We start from the raw sequence: 23,430 nt of genomic DNA on the forward strand, positions 1-23,430 counted from the left end.
AACTCTAGCTAAGGAGCCATATATTAATTATACAGAGGAAGTATTTTATTGCATTCAGTTATAATTTTTCTAGCTAAATAATTTTAACTTAAATGAACATGTGAAGATCCATTAAAATGTATTCCAAACAAGGTAATCTGTAAGTATAAGCTGGATTGTTTAACAAACATTCTTAAAAAGTTTATCAGTCCCTCTACAATTAAGTTAAGAACAGTTGTCTTAATTTTTAGCTGAAAATCACAATGAGTTACATGGCTAATCTTAACCTCATGGCAGAAAATTTTGCTTTGCTATTTAGTGACTATTGTGCTTGAGAGCCTGTGGGCTGTGACCCCTTCGGGGGTTGAGCCTCAGATATTTACGTCACAATTCATAACAGTAGCAATGTTCAGTTATGAAGTTAGTAACAAAAATAATTTTATGGTTGGGAATCACTACAACATGAGGAACTGTGTTAAAGGGCCACAGCATTAGAAAGGCTGAGAACCACTGCTTAAAAGGACGGTAATATATATGACTCTCCCATGTCTTTATCCATATTGAGGGTAGCTACAAAGTAGGGACTCAGATGAGAAGAGTACATGCAATCTTTCTTTGATATTTACAAAAAAATAAGAAAATAAACTGAGCATTAAGAACAAGCACACATCCTGAACCAAATAAAAGTGGAAAGTGAGGGTTGCATGACATTTGCTCCTGGGTGCCAGGGGCTGGAAGGAGGCAGTAAGCCTGCTACTCAGTCTCTCTCCTGAGCTAAACGCTACCACTTCAAATTGAGCAAGAAAATGTTTTCTACCTGAGGATGAGACTTGAGAGTGGATTGTTTACTATTTCATAAATCCACATTTTAGGTTAACTTTCTTAAAAGCTCAAAAGCTAGTTAAATATTTTAGATATGTACTGTTTCCTTTCATTTCCAACAAATCAAAAGAATAGGAGCCGACAATATTGAAGGGGGGGTGACACAAACCAAAATGCAAGTTAAATGAATAATTCTGAACAAACCGACTTTTGTAAAATCACAAATTTTGTAAAACCAGTCACTGGGAAAAAGCAACACCAGTTTCCTGGGGAGTCCACCCCACATCAGGAAAGTTACACAGAGAACCAGAGCTGGAACTCAGGGGCTGAGGTTAGAGCTCGGCTTGTGCTCTGCTTCACGTCTTCTTATCAACCCAACACTCCTGCAAGGCGGTAAGGACATTTCACAAATGAAAAGTCAGGCCAAGAAGAGCTAAGTGCGGAGCTAAGGCAGTGGCACACCACAGTCCTTCCACGTTTCTTTTCCAGGTTTCCTAAAAGGATTAAATGGAAAATTCCAGCACTAATCAATACGTTCTAAGATGTATGAAATTTAGGGTAATGTGATAAAGTCTTAGGCTGCATATTGTCTGGTATATGGATCATACCTTTGTCCTAAGTACACATGCAGTATATGCTGTCTGTGTGGTCACTTTTCCTATGCTTGTGTGCAGGTGACCCTCTGGAGATACCTAATACTATATCACAATGCTTATACATAAAGTTCATCTTCCTTGTCTCTTCATATAGGTACCACCCAAAGAAAAACAACCAGAAAACATAGTATGGTTTGATATTTGATGGAAGGACCTATATTCATAAAACTTTTATTACACTATATCATTATGAATATTCAATTTTATTGTTTTTAATATCTTTCAGTGCATAAATTATAAATTCAGCTGTATTACAGATCTCTATGTGAAGGAAAAATACTACATATGAAAGGTTTTGGATTACCATGGTTTCGTGAATTCACTGGGAGTTTTAGAATGTCTTCCAATAGGTAACTGACCTTTATAGAAAGTAGAGAGTAGCAGGGCATGGCGACACTGAGGTGAACTACATTAATGAACTGATAACATGACCAAATTTATTGCTTTAGATGAAAGGCTACACTGCTTCCCTGAGAGAAGCTTGTAGGATTTGTTGAGAGACTGAGGTTTCAGCTGTTTTATTAAACGGCAATAGTGGTTTAAATGAAGAATAGCTTACACTTACCGATTGGGTTGATCATAATATTTGAAAGGAGATTAATAATAATAAGTGACAGAACTAGGAACCATAAAGTTCTTCAAAAGATCAAATTCAGCTGAATAAGAAATCCTGGGGCTGGAAAGATCACTCAGCAGTTAAGAGTGCTTGCTCCACAATCATAGGGTACTAGTAAACACCTGTAACCCGAGCTTCAAGCAGGACTGCTGGGGCAGGCTGGCTGGCTTCTAACAGAGCACAAAATTCTCAATTCTACCCCATCTCAGTTCCTTGTATGGGGGAGAAATTATTAGTGGGGAGGGGAGAGGAAAAAAGAAAAGGAGGCAGAACCATATATGGACAACAGATGCTTCTTGTAATAAAAAATATCTCACACAGTGAAAGGAAGGGGGAACACAAATAAGTCACTCAGTTCCAATTAAAGGCCTAACCACAGACTACCCTTTTCTCACGTCAGTAAAAGACCATGTAACTTTGGAGAATCACCAAACTTATGGAAAGAAAAATGTTAAGGTTTGGTGAAGGGCACAATATGCAGAAAAGCCACAAGTCAATGCAGATGAAAGCGAATCAAATATCCATTTTCACATGACCCATTGGGTTTGGTGGATAGTGAACATTTGAGGAGGAATTCATGTGCACATCTGTATGAGTTCCTCCAACAGAATCTTGAACTTTGAAAGCAGGACTATAGGGTGTAGTCAAACCTACTACTTGGGAGTATACTTATCCTGATACCTCACAATGATCCAACAAAGAAAAAGAAATTACATTGGCTTAGGAAAATGGCAAAAGTGGGTTCTCCTCTTGGGGCTGTGATCACTCCAAGGACAGATAGTGGACTGGGTTTACAGCACCAGACATGTATTCTCTCCTGTTGAGTCAGCCTTGAGTCCAATTAGACAATTGGTGGTTACTGCCAAGATAAAGGCCACGACAGCACTATTGGCAATATCTGGCTAGGCTGCCCACTACTGTGGTTCCTAAGTGTCCCAGCTAGGAAAGGCCTAGGGTTTGCTTTTCTCCCTTGGCAGTTCGCATAGCATCTTTTCACACTGGGAAACTTAGAGTTCACACTGTGATTGAATATCTCCCCCCAAAGCAAGAATTATCCTCCAGACTATACAAATAACTCAAAAAAAAATCAAACCAAAAAACAGATAATCAAGAAAAATATCAATTTAAAAATGAGCTTTGAATTTTAATATGAAGGAATGAAAATGACTAAGAAATATCTTTATAAATGGTCAACATCCTCAGCAACTAGGAAAATAAAAATTCGAACTACTTTGAGAGTTCATTTTAGTCCAGTCAGAAGACTAATATCAAAAAATAAAATGACAGTAAATTCTGGTAAAGATATGAAGACAGAGGACCCCCATTCTCATTGGTCCAACTGTAAAGTGGAACAGCCACACTGGAAGTCAGTGTAGCAGATTCTCAGAAAGCTAAAAACAGATCTACAAAATGACCCAGCTATACCATTCCTGGGCCTGTGTCCACAGGACTCTTCATTTTACTCCTCAGACACCTACTTAGCCATGTTTCTGTGTTTTAGTATTTGTGTGCTATGCATTTTAATGTGAGATTATATCTGAACGAGAAGTTGGAAGGGAAGGGCTGTTTGTTTCTGGAACCTGTGTGTAAACCCAGTCTTACTCTGTGCTCTTGATTCTGTGGGCTGTTGTGTAGATCATTTGTTTTATAGATCTACAGGATAGGCCTTTGGGTTTAGTTTTTATTCTACAGAAATTGGATATCACAGACTATTTTATGAAGTACTTTCCTAAACACATGTACCTACATGCGTGCGCGCGCGCACACACACACACACACACACACACACACACACACACACACACCTATCCAATCACAATCACTAGAGATGAATGCTATTATAGATTAATAACGTGGATATAAACATAGTCCCCTTAGGCAGAGATCCTTCTTCTCACGACTGTTCATCAATCCAATTCTTTGGCGTGTTCCATTTTAGGAAAATCATTTTAAAATTTCCAGGAAGAACATTTTAGTAAAATGTTAACATCTAAGATTGTGAGATATCAACCTTTGTCAAATTAAGGAATATTCTAAGTATACATTCCAGGAAAACATTAAGCTTTCTGCAAACAAGTCAGCAAATCTTAGACATCAGCAACAAGGCTTTGAAAATAGTCCATATCAAAAACAAAGAAAGCTAACACTATTTTAAATACATTCTTAATGACACGACACCCAGGATTTCCAGCCTATGCTTTCTTGGAAACATTAGTTTGTTAATATCGGTTTCCAATTTAGCAAAGAATATACAACATCTCTGTGTCAAGTTAGAGCTTTACTTTTAAAAATATTTTAAAATTTTTATTTAGTATTATTATTGTATATGTATGCATGTATGCTATGATATGCTTGTGGAGGTCACAGGACAACTCTGTGGAATTGGCCCTCTCAATCTCTTTTCACATGGGTTCTGGGAGGAAACTTAGGTCATCAGGTTCATATTGTTGGTTAGTGAGTTCCATCACTCAGTGAGTCATCTCATCAGTGCTGAGAGCTTCACTGTATAACTCTAGGCAGTATTCATTTCCAAAGCTCAAAGATAGATAGAAAAATTTCCCTACTCTTTAAATATGCATCTTTTAGAAATATTTCCTGCAGGTTGCATATATTTATGATAAAAAAACCATGCTTACCTGGTTTATGTAAAGGGCTTCATCAGATTATAAACTCTTGTAAGTTAGTTTTTCAGAATAGGAAAAATTGTCCGATGTACAATTCTAAAGAATGTTTGTATTTGTAGTATATTTCTCTCAATTCCTCAAACTTAATACAAATGGTTGAGTTTGAGTTAAAATACTCAGCACTTCTCTCTAACCCTATATGGTTGAAAAGGAACCCTTCCAGTGTATGGTGCTTTTCTGTATCTCACAGACTCTACGCTTCCAGCAGCTCTGTCTCCCTGTGGGTGTTTGGTAAGCTGTGACAATACCTGAAAAGCAATAGGCTTTCTGAAGTCCCCACATGTCCTCAGCTGTGGTAGCAAATGACAAGCGTGGCCCCTCAACAGCTGGGCTGCGCTCCACTGTTCTTCCACAATAAAGGCTACACCGTGACTTAGGCAAATAGAATCTGAATCCCAGGCTACACAAAACCAGGAAGGAGCTAGTCTTTCAAGAGCACAGGAGTTTTCTGCTTGCCTATAGAGCAGAATTTGCCCAACATTTCTAATACTTTATCAGTATATACAGACTCAGAGATCTTACTTTAAAAAGGACTTCTTAAAACAAACAAAAACTATGTTTCTATTTTTATCATAATTAACTGGGTAATTATGAGATTCAATTATTTCAGGAATGCACAGCTTCATTGTGTTATTATACAACCCACATTGAAAAATATACCATCTTGCTCCTTAAATCCTCATAAAAGATGCTACCTGTGGATCGCTTACCAAACAAATAGCATACGCCTTAAGGTTTGTAGGTTAAGAAACGGGAGTTGAGAGTCCTGAGAGGGCCCAATCCTTCACATGCTGAGTGCACTGGGCCAGATTACGTTGATGGAGACTGTCATCTCTAAAACACAGTTTTATTAAAATCACTGCCTATCATTACAAATAAGTAATAACCAACATATACTAAAACTGGAACCATCGGAGAGGGTTAGCATGCCCCTGTGTGAGGTTGGCAATTAAATTTGTGAAGTGTTCTACATTAAAAAAAAATTAGTGATATTTAAATAAAAATTTAATTTCTGTAAGGTACAAACTCCTTAATGAAAATTCAATTAAATTCAAAAGTACATTTAAAATTTTGCCTTGACCATTTTTTAATCTTTATTTAAGTTGCTTTGAATATTACAGGTGTAAAGATTTTGAATAGTTTTATAGTTTTAGCTTTTGGAGTCAGCTAGATCTAAGATTAAACCTGTAGTCAGAGACTAATCATTCATTTCCCCAGCAATAACCACACAGAAACTGTGTTATGTATAATACTGTTTAGCCAATAGCTTAAGTGTATTGCTACTAGCTCTTATATCTTAAATTAACCCATTTCTATTAATCTGCATAGCACCACGTGCTTGTGTAGGTGGTTCTTGCATGGCTCAACAGACCCTGGGGAACCAAGCTGCTGAAGCTGTGCCCAACTTGTCTCCAGAGGACAGGACAGGCCCTGGAGAGCCAGGCTGGGGATGCTGTGTTCCCTCTCCTGTGATTAGCCTTATAGGGCTGCAAAGGTCCTGGTGAGCCAGGTCAGGGAGACTGTGCCTCCCTATTACACAGCTCAACTTTGCAGGGCCAGACAAAGCCTGGGGAGACAGATCAGGAGAGCTGCAACCTCTTTTCTGGCTGGACTGAACTTGCATGACTGCAAGCCCATGGAAGCTGCATACCCTTTTCCACAGCTAGCCTTCCCAGGGCCTGCCAGGACAGGAAAATGGGCACCCCCTCTTGCTGCTGACCTTTCCAGGATAGGACAAGCCCTGGGGTGCCAGGCCATGTGTTGGCAAAGGCTGTTCATTCATTCCTGGCTACTTGGACCTGAAATAATTGCACAGAAATTGTGTTAATTAAATCACTGCTTGGCCAATCACTTAAGTATATTGATAGTTAGCTCTTATATCTTAAGTTAACCCATTTCTATTATTTTATATTTACCACGAGGCTTGTGGTTTACCAGCAAGGAACAATTGCAAGACCAGGTGGAACAGAAACCTTTGCCAACAAATAATGCCAAACTGCATCCACATAAAACCTGAGAGGGCTCGGAAAGTAATTCTAGACACAAAAGAACAGAATTAAGCATGGCTTCTTGATAGCAGCATTTTCTCAAGTGGATTTTGTTTGCAAGAGGCAAGCAGAGGCACAACTCCTTTAAGAGAGGCTTCCTGACTCAGCTTTAGCTGCAAAAACCTTGCAGCCCTTTTAAGAGGTCCCATCACAAAGCACTTAAATGGTGTTTATGAACAGCTAACAGCATGCTTCTTGGTGGTGGCATGAACCTTATAACTCCATAGAGTTTTGACAATAAACATGGCTCTTGCCAGTACCTCCACCATGAAGTCAGACTCTCAGAAAGCTACGGAATGTGCTGGATCCAGATGTCAAAGTCACAGCTTTAATCATAGCCATACTGTTTAGCAAACTAAAGACTCATGTGGTCAGAAAAAGAGATATACAGTAAAGATAAACTCAGACGAAAAAAACGAAACAAACCTCTAAATGATTTATGGTGTGTTTAAAAATATATGCAGGCTGGGGGAAGGGAGAAAAAGAATAAAGTCCTTAAAGAGAGAGAGACAGAGAGAGAGAGAGAAACAGTGAAAGAGAGAGAGAGAGAGAGAGAGAGAGAGAGAGAGAGAGAGAGAGAGAGCAGTTGGGTGTGGTGGCACACACCTTTAATCCCAGCACTTGGAAAGCAGAGACAGGTGGATCTCTGTGAGTTCAAGGGCAGCCTGGTCTACAGAGTGAGTTCCAGGACATCCAAAGATACACAGAGAAACACTGTCTCGAAAAACTAAAAATTAAAAATAAAAATAAAAAAATTGAGTTTAAAATAAAGGCACTTAAACATGGAAAATACACAGAGAATCTGGATACTGCATGTTATTGTGGTATCTTTGAATTGTTTGATGGCTGAGCAAGGGGCAACAGTTGCTAAAAGACATTTGATTATAAAAGCTGCTGAATTAATCCAACATATATATTTTGAAAATGTCTTGACTTCAAAATTTAAGTCAAAAGATACATTACTTTGGAAAAGAAGTTTTGCTTTTGTTTCCACAGGAAATGAGGGCTGTGGGTTCATGCTGGGTTAAGAAAAATTAGGCTTGATCAAGGAAGACCTCCTGAAAAACTTCTGACAGGAGAGGATGGTCCAGATGATCCAACATTTCAGAGGACCTCAGGTGGAATTTCCTCTGAGTTCTACATCCAGAACAGTCTCAAGACTGTTGGCTGAGATGATCAAGACTCACAGAATAATCCAGTTAGGACTTGACCATAATCCTAAATTTTCTTTAGGTCCCCATAAGATTATCAGTGCCCACAATCAGCAGGAAGTAGCCTGGAAAAAATGGATTATGAATTTTTTTCTTTGTTTAGTGTATTGGTTATGAGTAGTTATGGATAATGGTCAGAAAGAAAGCTAAACAAAGGAGACTAGATTCAGAGCTCTAGTTTTGAAAAAGGGGGGGAGGGAAAATGCTATGGGACAATGGTCTTCTACTCTGTAAAAAATTTGTCACTTGTATTGGTTTAATAAAATATTCACTGGCCAGTAGCCAGGCAGGAAGCATAGGCGGGGTGACCAGAATAGGAGAATTCTGGGAAGAGGAAAGGTTCAGTCTGCAGTCATCACCCAGACACAGAGGCAGCAAGATGAGAATGCCTTGCTGATAAAAGGTACCCAGCCACGTGGCTAACATAGACAAGAATTATGGGTTAATGTAGATATAAGAGGTAATAAGAAGCCTGAGCTAACAGGCCAACCAGTTTATGATTAATATAACCCTCTGTGTGTTTCTTTGGGATTTGCAAGACCAGACAGGACAAAAACCTCTGTCAACATAAACCCAATAATTTTTATCATCTAAAAAACAAGATATAGCATCTCTCACAGTTTCATACACTATATCTGTGTGTGTGCACTTGCAAAATGGGAAAAATCATGTTTACTGCCTTGGGCTTCTATATATCTAAATGAATGTGTTTGCAATAAGCACAGCACATAAACTCCCAAGTAGCATTGTATATTGGTAGAGTAAGCAATAAAGGCTCAGACGGAAATAGAAATTAGGTAAGCAGTATAGGGTAAAAGATTTCCAAGAAACGTACCCAGTTTTATCTAGACAAAACCCCAAAATTCCCTTGAGCCCCTGGCTGCCTCATTGTAGTTAGAGACTCCAGAAATTTGGAGGGCTCTGATGTCTAATTTAGATCCTAAATGATTTTAGGGTCACCTCTTCAGAGGTGGGTGTGTTAGAGTATGAATTAGGTTCATTATGGAAACCTCATTCTTGTAAGAGAATAGAATCCCTGGCCTGTGATCTAACACTCCAGTTTGCCCAGGTCAATCACTTAGCTAAAGGATCACCCCTAGGAAGATAGTTTATAGTAAGTCATGGTAAGGAGGTAGGCAGAATGTGTCTTTTAAAGGAAAAATGTACTTTTCCTTCTCAGAATATCCACCCCTAGCACTGTAGTTTACTGGTCTGCAGTCATGCAGCTTTGTACATCTCCCACTTTTCTGAAATATTCAGATTAGTATATGTTCCCTTTCTTTCTTCTATGTCTTTTAACACTTTGGGACTCTGCAACATTTTAGGCTTTCTTACTTTTCCCCAAAGCTTCCTCCCAGTCATGTGGATGCTTGTCTGTCATGTGTCTGACCTTCATGACAGGACAGCTTAAACAGCATGACACCGCCCCCCCTCAAAACACACACACACACACTCCTCCTATTCCCCTCCCAGGAAGCTGCTGAGATTTACAGCTCTCCTGCCATGGGTTTTTTTCCTTTTAAACTCTAATAAAATTGTCCTTGAGCTTCCATTTGAGTCTATTCTTAAATTATTTATTAATTACACTAAGAGCTCCAAGATGTGGATCCCAATCCCCTGCATCAATTTAAGACTGCACTTGGAACCCACAGATCTATCTCACATCAGTGCACACAGTAGGTGCTAACTACAAGTCAGGAACCTCCAGCTACAACCAACCTTTGGCCTAACCATTCTGCTTCCCAAAGACTGCTGGAAGGAAGCAGTTGTGTTTCCTGATGGGTGAATCCCAGTCTGCATCCTGCTGTTAGTTCAGAGGACATTTACTTTCACTGGGAATTTGTTTACAGACATGCCAGAGCCTGGCCTGGTTCTGTTGTGTGTCCCCGTTCTTCTCCACAGCCTACTCTGATGTGACAACACAGGCACTCCTGCTTACCCTGTTAATCATCCCAGAAGGCCTGTCCGCCCCTTTACCAACCTCACCTCAATGCCCTGGCTATTGTGAGACAGTATCTTTGATTTCACCTGAAACTAGAAATACCTAACACTAGTCTTTTCCTATATTAGTTAATAAATAAATGCCTGCATATTAGTAAGTACACCATCAAACACAATAACTGGGGAAAAAAACTAGAAAAAAGTGCTGATGTCTAGACAGAACTAGACATAGTGGTAAGTCAGAATTCTACAGGAAGGTGTTATGAATTCTGGGAAAATGCTCTATTGACCTCAAGGTACCTTACAGATCTGTGAAAAAAACTTCAAGTTCCAGTTCTTACAAGGAATGCCAGTACTTGAAAGAGAACTCTTGGGTGATACAAGAATGGGAATAAAGAGGGCAATATTTGCTATGGTTGCTCTTTCCATAAATGTGAACTAAACATTTAAGCACTTGGCATTTTATTAGCTTTTTCACACAGTGAGCTTAGCATCATGGACAGAATCAAGGCAGTTGAGCCCTGTTATCGTGTACATAGCAAATCAGGCACAGCAAGGCAGGAGGAGTGGGGTGGCTAAGAGTCACCTTTGAGCCCCTGAGTACACTGCTGTTCTACTTCCCTCATCTCAGTACTCCGTAGCATCTACTAAGTGTGTCATGGATGGAAAAGGCCATTTTCAATCTAAATCTTGTTAGAGATTAATAAGCAAACATTTAGTTGCTTATTATGCAATTTATCATGATGAAAAGTACATTGGACTCCTCAAGGCTAAATGCTGATACATTTGTTCAGAGCTATGCAGAGAAAGTCATACTAATCTTTGTGACAGAAAGGATGTAAAAGCAAGATTGAAATCACCTACTGAAAACTACAGGATTTATGTCTCTTGACACTCTGAAGATGTACATGTTTACTTTGTACACGTTTATTTTGCTAATATACGCTTGATGTAAACTTATTTTAAAAACAAAATTATAAAAACTAAAACTAAAATGAAACCTACCATTCATTCCAGGAAACAAAACAGAATATAAACTTGTGAATTTGGGTTTGGCCAGATTTGAAAACAAACTATTTTATTGAATAATTACACACATTGCATGTTTCTCAAGTGCCTGCAGCCCATGCTGTGTTCTCCGGTAGGTACACAACATCGAGTAAGAAGGAGGCAAAAGAGAGAAAATATGTTCTTAAGATTTTCACAAAGACCAGCTGCCTTGTACTATTGGTGCAAATGTAGGGGCCAACACCCCTCCTAACTCCAAAATTACCTGGGAAATATCTGCTGCCTTCCTTTATCAGAAACTATTCTGGCCACTAATCTACAAAGCAGCTCGTTTGCCAGCCTATAATCTGCTGAACACTGGGACCATCCCAACAGCATCTCCACTTACACAGCATCTGCCACAGTAACTCATCAGTCTCTTAATGCACTGGTTCCCTCTGGTAGACCGGGCTGTGGCATGTCTGTGGGCCATCATCTTGATTGCTAAGTGATATAGAAGGACCCAGTTCACTGTGGGGAATACTAGCCTTAGGTGGGCTGTTATGGGTACATATATGTGAAATTTAGCTGAGTGTGAGCCAAAGCCAGGCCAGGGCATGAGCAATCAGCAGTCCTCCATGATTTGGGCTTCAAAGTCCTTCCCTGATTTCTCTTAGGGATGGACTGTGATTTGGAAAGTGTAAGGAAAATAAAACCCCTTGCTGTCCTAAGTTGGTTTTTGACAAAAAGTTTTATCATACTAATGAGAAAAAATTAAAACACTTAAATGTTCTAACCACTCCAAAGTTCTTTTCAATCATAAGTTCATTTTAGTTATCATCCACCTTTTGAAACAGACACTTTAATTCCATTTACGTAGCTATGCAGACCTAGAAGTGACATTAGAAAATACGGAGGTGTAACAAGAAGTAAAAGAGGAAAACATCTGACTAATATTGTAGAATATTACTTTAAGGTGCGTTATATTTGTTTATGTTCTGGAACATTTGTTTAATGATGTAAAGATGTGTTGCTTTTGTTTACGCTGCATTTGTTTAACTCTGAAGCTGTGATTCTTTGCCTGTCTAAAACACCTGATGGTCTAATGAAGAGGTGAATAGCCAATAGCGAGGCAGGAGAAAGGACAGGCAGGACCAGCAGGCAGAGAGTATAAATAGCAGGAGAACAAACCAAGAGAGGAAGATGTCAGGGGCCAGCTACCCTGCCACACCACCAGTCACAGAGTGAAAGTAAGACATACATAAGTTAAAAAAGGAGAAAGGCCAAAAGAAAAAGGTAAATGGGATAATTTAAGAAAAGCTAGCTAGAAACAAGCCAAGGCTGAGCATTTATAAGTAATACTAGCTCTCTCTGTATGTGATTTATTTGCAAGCTGGGTAGTGGGACCACCCCTCCACCCAAAAAAAACAAAGACCAAAAGAGTAATAAAAAACAAAATCCAACAACAATCTAGGTTTGCAGTGAATACCCTCCTACCAGTTAACAAGGGGGATAGGTTTTCACTTAGTGCAGTTAGCACATCTAACATAAAGACAGTAGGCCCCTAACGTACTATAACTGGAGAGAACCATGCATAAGGGAAAGCAGCCAGGAAGCAAGGAGTAGATCACTTTAGTTTTTAAAAAGATCAACAATAACGACACTGGCATGTTATTCATTTTCACAGAGATGTATCATGGGACAGTTGAGGAACTTCTACCACTTTCTATTCACTAGAATGAGATACTTTAAAAAGTAGATGGAAAAATGGAAAGTTTGTTTGCACATTGCTGCTGATGATGAAAATTTAGTGCTGAAAAATTTAAAGATGGAATTATAAGTTCTAGCAATTTCACTTTGAAAATGAAAATGCGTTCTCACATAACCACTTATACATGAATGTTCACAGTAGTTCTGTTCACAAGACCAAAAGGTGGAAAACAGAATATGTCTATCAACAGATACACAAGATAATGTCTAAGCACGTACTTGGCAAGTTGTTTCTCAGCATCCGCACACAGCTCCAGAAGCCCCATCAGCACAGCAGACACATCCATGTAAGGCTCCCACACAGTGAACCCTCGCCCAATCAGGTCAATGGCAGTTCTCCGGATGGTGCTGTGAGGAGGAAGCTTGGGACTTGGTGGCTGTAGCAGAAGAAATGTCAGTGCCTTACCTAAAAAAAAAAAAAAATCAGAAAATTCAGTATACTTTGAAAACATAAGTATACTTCATTTTTTCCCAAAAAAGGGGTTGAACAATAAACCCATTAGAGATTTTAAGCTTAGACTTTGTTTAGCCCTATATTTTCAAGAGGAAAACTTAGGCTACATACAACATTTTATAGTATATTAAGTGCTTAATTATATAACAATTATATATAGATATAAATTATATATAACAATTATACATAAATATATACTTCTACATTTAAACATGAGTGGCCTAGCTCCTGATGCTCCAGTCAGCTCAGAATCACAAATTATTGATGGTTCAAATAATGTAACCTCTCTATTGTATCTAACACAGGTAATGGGCAAACATGCCCATCTTTAGACGGACTTGTTTTTAAAGGCAAAATCAGTGGAGGGGCTACAGAAGGCATCATGTGAGATTTGAGGTTTGAGACATTTCTTTCCACATTCTGATACACTTATAATAACATTCTTCACACATGTTTATTATATAAATAATAGTAGCATAACAGAATTTCTAAGTCTGATCAAGCAATCTAACTTTGGATTTGCATGTTTCCTTATATACTGAAAGCTGAGTCTAGTGACAGGTTGTTCACCAAAGCTCAGTGGCCATTAACTGCAAAGGACCATTCACTTCAAAAGGCATCTTGACATTCAAAAGAGTAACCACTAGAAATCATGGAGATTTAAATAATTTACTCATTCATTCATTCATCTAGGGTTTTTTTGTTTGTTTTTTGACAGATTCTCTCTGTGAGGCCCTGACTGTCTAAGAACTCACCATGTAGACCATGCTGGCTTTCAAAGGCACTGACATCTGCCTCTCTGCCTCCCAGGTGATGGAATTAAAGGCATATGTCATCACCTGAGGCTAAAAAAACTAATTTTGAAGAACTTCTTTTGTTTAGATGTTACAAAGCAGTTCTGGAATTGTAGCACAGGCAACCTGCTGAGACAGGGAAGTGCGGGCATCAGGTGCACTGAGAGAGAGAAGAAGCATGCTTTCCTAATTTTTAGAGACTCACTGAGCCTCAGTATTCCTGTCTATGGAGCACGGGCAATGATGGCTTTCTGGTATGGGAGAATTATCTGTATTCTGACAATCATATATTTTAATAAAACGCTGATTGGCCAGGCAGGAAGTATAGGTGGGTCAACAGGCAGGAAGTAGAGGTGGGGCAATGAGAACAGGAGAAGGCTAGGAAGGAGGAAGTCCATTCTTCATTCCTGCCCAGACCACAAAGAAGCAAGATGTAACCTGCCTCACTGGAAAAGGTACTGAGCCATGTGGCTAACATAGATAAAAATAATGGGCTAACGTAAGTTATAAGAGCTAATAAGTAGCCTGAGTTAATGGGCCAATCAGTTTTATAACTTATGGAGATCTCTGTGTGATTTTCTTTGGGGCTTGCCGGCTGTGGGGTACTGGGCGGGACAGATACCCCAACAAGCAGGCCCCCTCATGCTACAGCTTTTTCTGCTGAAAGGTACACGTGTGGATTGTGCTTATGCTACAGAGTGGATTCCCAGTGAACTACCCTCGTAAGTGCTCAAAACACAACATGCAGGGGTCATGAAGAACATGATCAGTTAGAGCCCACTTTCCTTCCTTCCTTCCCTTATTACTTATTGTGTGTGTGTGTATCACATCAGAGACAACTTCTGGGAGATGGTTCTCTCCTATTATGAGGATGCTGGGAATCAAATTCAAGTGAGCAGGCTTGGAAGCAAGTGCCTTTCCTGCTGAGTCATCTCACTGACCCGATGCACCCATTTTCTTAAAAGAACATGGTGTGTACCTGATACAAAAATTAATTATAAATCTTAAATAGTCAACTACTGAGTAGAATGGCTTGAAATGGAGGTGAAAATGAAAAGTTCTGTAAGACTGAGTCTATGGCTGCATTCTGTATACTGGTGGTTCTGAACTTCTCAGTCACAGAACCTTTTAAGAATCTGTTGAACAAATCAATAGACAAAATGTGCATATATGGAAGGAATTCTATTCTGTCATAAAGAAAAATAAGATCATGACATTTGCAGGAAAATTGATGGAAATGGAAAGAATGTTAAGTGAATTCACTCAAAATCAGAAAAAAATACCACAAATTTCTCTTAGATTCTAATTTTTATACATGTTTCTAGGGGTGTAGGTGGCACTCATAAAACTAGAAAAGGAAGCATCAAAGTAGAAAAGGATGTGTCTGGGAGGCTAGCTCCTGCCTATAAGGCTTGATAAGCCGAGTTTGGACCCTGGGCATAGGGAAACTGTCCTTTGACACTGAGGCCAGCAGCGGCAGCAGCTTGGCAAGGCTCTGCTCCCACCTACACCCCACACCTCCACAAAACAAACAAACAGCAGAGGTGCTATGGGGAAGGGAAGAGGACCAGCAGAGGGGAATTAGCAGGACAGAGGAAAGGAATGCAGCAGGAGGACCAACAGCAACACAGGACATAAGAAAGTACCACAACAAAGTCAATACTTTGCTAAAGAAAAAAAACTTATTAAAATATATATACGTGAGCTCCACCCTGCTAAGCTCTCCCGCCTGCCATCCTGGCTTCCATCCAGAGGGCCATTGGCTTCCATCCAGAGGGCCATCGGAGGGCTGAGTTTGCTTCGGGCCTGCGGCAGGGGCCCAGCGAGGAGGAGCTCGGACTTTCCCCAACCCCATAGACTCCCAGGTCACCCTGCAGTGCTAGCTCCACCCTGCTAAGCTCTCCTGCCTGCTATCCCGGCGTCCATCCAGAGGGCCAACGGAGGGGTGAGTTTGCTTCTGGCCCACGGCAGGGGCCCTGCAAGGAGGAGCTCGGACTTTCCCCGACCCCATAGACTCCCAGGTCACCCTGCAGTGCTGGCTCCACCCTGCTAAGCTCTCCCACCTGCCATCCCAGCTTCCATCCAGGTACAAATTCCTATATTTCTCCCTTCCCCCTGGGGCCATAAAATTTCCCCACCTCAGCTGCCTTGTGAGCTGGGCCTGGGCTGTGGGCGCATACTGGAAAGAGGGAGTGCCTGTGCTTCAATAGCCTGCCTGAGAAAAGGTGGGCATTCGGTCAGTGAAGTCCCTGCCCACCAAGGGAACCTGACCCGGTACCAGAAGTTCCAATAGAGAGCATATGAAGGAAGAGATGGGCAGACACCAAGGCAAGACCTCATCAAACAATCTGAAAAACAACATAAAAACACCAGATCCCAACGACCCTACAATAGAAGGACTTGAACACCTTAACCCAGAAGAAGTGGAAAAAAGTGCCATTATGAAAGCAATAGAGTCCCGTAAACAGGATATGAATAACTCCCTTAAAGAACTGGATGAGAAATACAACAAAAAGATTGAAGAAATGAGTAAATCCGTGAATGATACACTGGGAAACCAAGAAAAAACAATCAAACAGGTAATGGAAACAGTTCAAGAACTGAAAATTGAAATGGAGGCAATGAAGAAAACACAAAACGAGGGCCAGCTGGATATGGAAAATCTAGGTAAATGAACAGAAACTACAGAATCAAGCATAACCAATAGGTTACAAGAGATGGAAGAACGAATCTCAGAGTCTGAAGATACCATAGAGAAAATAAATGCTCTGATCAAAGAAAACAGCAAATCCAACAAATTCTCATCACAAAACATTCAAGAAATCTGGGACACAATAAAAAAACCAAATCTAAGAATAATAGGGATTGAAGAAGGAGAAGAACTGCAGATCAAAGACCCAGAAAATATATTCAACAAAATTATAGAAGAAAACTTTCCCAACCTAAAGAATGATATTCCTATGAAGGTTCAAGAAGCATACAGAACACCGAATAGACTTGATCAAAAAAAAATTCTCCTCGCCATATAATAATCAAAACACAAAACATACAGATTAAAGAAAGAATATTAAGAGTTGCAAAGGAAAAAGATCAAGTAACTTATAAAGGTAAACCTATCAGACTTACACCGGACTTCTCTATGGAAACCATGAAAGGCAGAAGGTCCTGGATAGAGGTACTGCAGAAACTAAGAGACCATGGATGCAAACCCAGACTACTATACCCAGCCAAGCTATCATTTGCTATCAATGGAGAAAACAAAATATTCCAGGGTAAGAACAAATTTAAACAATTCGGAGCCACAAACCCAGTCTTACAGAAAGTAATAGAAGGAAAATCGCAGCCCAGGAATCCAACATTGCCAACATTGCCTACAATAACTCAGACATCTAGCGACCCTTCACGAGCTTAACTCAAAGAAGGGACACATACAAACTCTATTAAACAAACAAACAAAAATAATAATAACCGGAGTCAACAACCACTGGTCATTAATATCACTTAATATTAATGGACTCAATTCACCTATAAAAAGGCACAGACTAAGAGATTGGATACGAAAACAGGATCCAACATTCTGCTGTTTACAAGAAACACACTCAACCACAAAGACAGACATCTACTCAGAGTAAAGGGTTGGGAAAAGGTTTTTCAAGCAAACGGACCTAAGAAACAAGCAGGTGTGGCCATTCTAATTTCCAACAAAATTGACATCAAACTAAAATCACTCAGAAGAGATGGAGACGGACATTTTATACTCATAACAGGAACAATTCATCAGGAGGAAGTCTCAACCCTGAATATCTATGCCCCTAATATAAAGCCTCCCACTTATATAAAAGAAACACTTCTAGAACTCAAGGCAGTCATCAAACCACAGACACTAATAGTAGGAGACTTCAACACTCCTCTCTCACCAACGGACAGGTCAATCAGACAGAAACCAAACAGAGAAATAAGAGAATTATTGGAGGTATTGAATCAAATGGATTTAACAGACATCTATAGAACATTCCACCCAAATAGGAAAGAATATACCTTCTTCTCTGCAGTTCATGGAACCTTCTTGAAAATTGACCACATACTGGGTAACAAAGCAAACTTCCACAGATACAAAAAAATATTAGTAACCACCTGTGTCTTGTCAGACCACCATGGATTAAAGTTAGAATTCAACAACAGTGCTACCCCCAGGAAACCAACAAACTCATGGAAGTTGAACAGTCAACTACTGATTCACCCCTGAGTCAAGGAAGAAATAAAGAAAGAAATTAAAGTCTTTCTTGAATTTAATGAAAATAAAGACACAACATACTCAAACCTATGGGACACTATGAAAGCAGTGCTAAGAGGAAAGTTCATAGCACTAAGTGCCCAATTAAAGAAAACAGAGAAAGCACACATTGGAGACTTAACAGCACACTTGAAAGCTCTAGAAAAAAAAGAAGCTGATTCACCCAGGAGGTATAGAAGACTGGAAATAATCAAACTGAGGGCTGAAATCAACAAAATAGAAACACAGAAAACAATCCAAAGAATCAATGAATCAAAAAGCTGGTTCTTGGAGAAAATCAACAAGATTGACAAACCCCTAGCCAAACTAATCAAACGGCAGAGAGAGAACGTGCAAATTAATAAGATCAGAAATGAAAAGGGGGACATAACCACAGACACAGAGGAAATTCAGAGAATCATTAGATCTTACTACGAAAGTTTATATGCCACAAAGTTGGAAAATGTTAAAGAAATGGACATTTTTTTAGATAAGTACCACATACCAAAGTTGAACCAAGACCAGGTGAACAATCTAAATAGACCTGTCAGTCGTGAAGAATTAAAAGCTGTTATCAAAAATCTCCCTACCAAAAAAAGCCCAGGACCAGATGGTTTCAATGCAGAATTCTACCAGAACTTCCAGGAAGAGCTAATACCTATACTCCTTAATGTATTTCACAATATACAAACAGAAAAATCATTGCCAAACTCTTTTTATGAAGCTACAGTTACCCTGATACCAAAACCACACAAAGACATAACCAAGAAAGAGAATTACAGACCAATATCACTCATGAACATTGACGCAAAAATACTCAATAAAATACTGGCAAACCGAATCCAAGAATACATTAGAAAAATTATCCATTATGACAAGTGGGCTTCATCCCAGAGATGCAGGGCTGGTTCAACATACGCAAATCTATCAATGTAATCCATCATATAAATAAATTGAAAGAAAAAAACCATATGATCATTTCATTGGATGCTGAAAAAGCATTTGACAAAATTCAACACCCCTTTATGATAAAGGTGTTGGAGAGATTGGGTATACGAGGATCATACCTAAATATAATAAAAGCAATATATAGTAAGCCGACAGCTAACATCAAATTGAACGGAGAGAAACTCAAAGCCATTCCACTAAAATCAGGAACACGACAAGGCTGTCCACTCTCTCCATACCTCTTCAATATAGTGCTCGAAGTTCTAGCAATAGCAATAAGACAACATAAGGGGATCAAGGGGATTCGAATTGGAAAGGATGAAGTTAAACTTTCGTTATTTGCAGACGATATGATAATGTACATAAGCGACCCCAAAAACTCTACCAAAGAACTCCTACAGCTGATAAACACCTTTAGTAATGTGGCAGGATACAAGATCAACTCCAAAAAATCGGTTGCCCTCCTATACACAAAGGATAAAGAAGCAGAGAGGGAAATCAGAGAAACATCACCTTTCATGATAGCCACAAATAGCATAAAATATCTTGGGGTAACTCTAACCAAGGAAGTGAAAGACCTATTTGACAAGAACTTTAAGTCCTTGAAGAAAGAAATTGAGGAGGATACCAGAAAATGGAAAGACCTCCCCTGCTCTTGGATTGGGAGAATCAACATAATAAAAATGGCAATTCTACCAAAGGCAATCTATAGATTCAATGCAATTCCCATCAAAATCCCATCAAACTTCTTCACAGGCCTTGAGAGAACAATGATCAAGTTTATATGGAAAAACAAAAAACCCAGGATAGCCAAAACAATCTTATACAATAAAGGAACTTCTGGAGGCATTACCATCCCTGACTTCAAACTCTATTACAGAGCAACAGTATTGAAAACAGCTTGGTATTGGCATAACAACAGAGAAGTCGACCTATGGAATCGAATAGAAGACCCGGGTATTAACCCACAAACTTATGAACACCTGATATTTGACAAGGGAGCTAAAGGTATACAATAGAAGAAGGAACGCATCTTTAACAAATGGTGCTGGCATAACTGGATGTCAACCTGTAGAAGAATGAAAATAGATCCATATCTATTACCATGCACAAACTCAGGTTCAAATGGATTAAAGACATCAATATTAATCCGACCACTTTGAACCTGACAGAAGAGAAAGTGGGAAGTAGTCTACAAGATATAGGCACAGGAGACCACTTCCTAAGCAGAACCCCAGGAGCACAGACAATAAGAGAAACAATGAATAAATGGGACCTACTGAAACTGAGAAGCTTCTGTAAAGCAAAGGACACTGTCAGTAAGACAAAAAGGCTACCTTCGGACTGGGAGAAGATCTTCACAAACCCCTCATTAGACAAAGGTCTGATCTCCAAAATATACAAAGAACTCAAGAAACTAGACACTAAAACTCCAATTAACCCAATTAAAAAATGGGGTATTGAACTGAACAGAGAATTCACAACAGATGAACTTCGAATGGCCAAAAGGCACTTAAGGTCATGCTTAACCTCCTTAGCAATCAGGGAAATGCAAATCAAAACAACTTTGAAATATCATCTTACACCTGTCAGAATAGCCAAACTCAAAAACACCAACGATAGCCTATGCTGGAGAGGATGTGGAGAGAGGGGAACTCTCATCCATAGTTGGTGGGAATGCAAACTTGTGCAGCCACTGTGGAAATCAGTGTGGTGGTTTCTCAGGAAACTGGGAGTCAACCTCCCTCAGGACCCAGCAATTCCACTCTTGGGAATATACCCAAGAGATGCCCTAACATACTACAAAAGCATTTGTTCAACTATGTTCATAGCAGCACTATTTGTAATAGCCAGAACCTGGAAACAACCTAGGTGGCCCTCAATAGAAGAATGGTTAAAAAAGGTGTGGAACATATACACATTAGAGTTTTACTCAGCGGTAAAAAACAATGACATCTTGAATTTTGCATGCAAATAGATGGAAATAGAAAACGCTTTACTGAGTGAGGTAAGCCAGACCCAAAAAGAGGAATATGGTATGTATTCACTCATAAGTGGATTCTAACCATAATTAAAGGTCTTTGAGCCTATTGTTCGTGATCCTAGAGAAGCTAAATAAGAAGGTGAACCTGATGAAAATCATGTAGCTATCCTCCTGGAGATTGGAAATATACAAGACTTCAGGTAACCTCGGGTACATGGGGGGGTGGGAGGGTTGTTGGAAAGGGAGAGGGTTAGAGAGAAGGGAGTAGGGGAGGAATGGGGAACGCTCGGTGGACTGGGATGGGGGGGAGGGAGGAAGGATGAAAATGGGATCAGGGAAGAATATATTTCAACTAAGGGAGTCATTTTAGGGTTTACAGGAGTCTTGATTATAAATGGGATCCCAGGTCCAAGGAGAGATCCCCAGATTGTTCTCTGGACAGAGGAGAGGGTGCCTGAAACGGCCTTGGCCCATAACCATACTGATGAATATTTTGCTTATCACCATAGAACCTTCATCTGGCGATGGATGGAGATAGAGACAGAGACCCACATTGGAACACTGGACTTAACTCCCTAGGTCCAAAGGAGAAGCAGAAGGAAAGAGAAAGTGAGCAAAGAAGGCAAGACCAGAGGGAACCTTCATCCGTCGATAGATGGCGATACAGACGGAGACCCACATTGGAGCACCCGACTGAGCCCCCCAAGGTCCAAATGAGGAGCAGAAGGAGGAAGAAAATGAAAAAGAAAATCAGGTCTGCGAGGGTTGCGATCACCCACTGATACAAGGGGACTGATCTAATGAGAGTTTACCAAGGCCAGTTGGACTGGGACTGAACGAGGACGCGATCCAACCAGATTTTCTGAATGTGGCCGGATTCTCTGAATGTGGCTGGCCCGGAGTCTTTCTGAAAAGCCATTGACAATGACACTGGGACTTGTTTCCTCTGCATATACTGGATTTTGGGGATCCAGTCTGTCTGGACACTCACTTCCCTGGACCTGGAGGGAGGGGGGAGGAACTTGAACTTCCCACAGGGCAGGAAACCCTGACTGCTCTTAGGGATGGAGAGGGAGGAGGAGAGGGAGTGGGGGGAGTGGGAGGGTGTTGGGAGGAGGGGCGGAAATGGAACTTTTATAATTTAATAAAATTACTTTCAAAAATAATATATATATGTATGTATATATACACGTAACTGGTAGATACCAAATCATTTCCCCTAAAATACTATATACATAGACACAGTTACCAATTCTGTGTCAGAATGACAAAGCAGCCATGAGCATGGGTTCACTACTCATGCATAAAACTAAAAAAGTAAAGTATACACAGAAGGTCTCTGAGGGAAAAAAAATCCCCCTGTAAATACTTCATAAGGAAGTTATGAATTTACCCATGTTCAACCACATCAATGAACTATTAAACCTTTATGCTTTGCTTTCAGAACAAAGAATTAACATATACTTCTAAAAAAGTCCATTTTCTTTATACTCTGGCCATATTTTTTGAAGGTTTCTGTGCCATTTCCCCTTTCCTGTTAACTGTGCCAGTCTCCTGAGGGCAGGAACGGTATTTCTTGTCACTCTGCTTCCTCCAGCTTCCTCAGCACAGTGCACACTAGTGCCTATCATGAAATCAGATCTGCCTCTACTGCATGTATGTAGGAGCTGTTTTAGAATTACAAAGACAAACAAATGCCAAAATTCCATATCTGTATGAGAGAACTTATACAAAACAACATATGTAAATCACAGACGTTTCAAAGTTATATTGAGTTAACCCTTCTGGTTTCAAGACATGTTGGTCAGTAAAGATGATGAGAACTCTCCTGTGTACCAGGTTTTTTCTTTTGGACCACTAATCAGCTCCCAAAACATGACACAGACTTATTATCAGTCATGAATGCTTGGTCTTAATTTATGCTCGTTTCTGGCTAGTCTCTTTTATTTAACTTAAATTAACCTGTTTCTCTCCATCTACATTTTGCCTGGGGGCTTTTTACCTTTCTTTCCTTCAGCATATGTTACTTTCACTGCTTCGCATGTCTGTCTGGAAACTGCATGGCTTCTGGTCCCAAGCATCTTCCTCTCTTTCTTCCTTGTTCTCTTCTCCTTCTTCTCGCACTCCCATTCTTTTCAAGCTAGATTTCTCCTATTTATTCTCTCTGCATGACAGCCCCACATATCTTTTCTCTGCCTAGCCATTGGCCATTCAGCTTTTTGTTAGGCCAACCAGGTGCTTTAGGCAGTCAAGGTGAAACAAA

At 39.8% G+C, this 23,430-nt stretch overlaps 1 protein-coding gene and 1 pseudogene across 2 annotated transcripts in view; one reads left to right on the plus strand and one right to left on the minus strand.

The window, feature by feature from the left end:
* The window catches only part of Wdr7 (WD repeat domain 7), a 283,531-nt gene that overhangs the window by 60,676 nt on the left and 199,425 nt on the right, over positions 1–23,430 (minus strand). For both annotated transcript variants that reach the window (XM_048419639.3, XM_048419640.3), the window contains one exon: positions 12,934–13,120. In XM_048419639.3, the coding sequence (XP_048275596.2) occupies positions 12,934–13,120 (187 nt within the window). The remainder of the gene's footprint in view (positions 1–12,933; positions 13,121–23,430) is intronic.
* LOC146891705 (U6 spliceosomal RNA) lies at positions 5,637–5,734 on the plus strand (annotated as a pseudogene).

Source organism: Myodes glareolus, chromosome 13 (assembly GCF_982192425.1).
Source record: "Myodes glareolus chromosome 13, mMyoGla1.1, whole genome shotgun sequence".
Taxonomy (NCBI): domain Eukaryota; kingdom Metazoa; phylum Chordata; class Mammalia; order Rodentia; family Cricetidae; genus Myodes; species Myodes glareolus.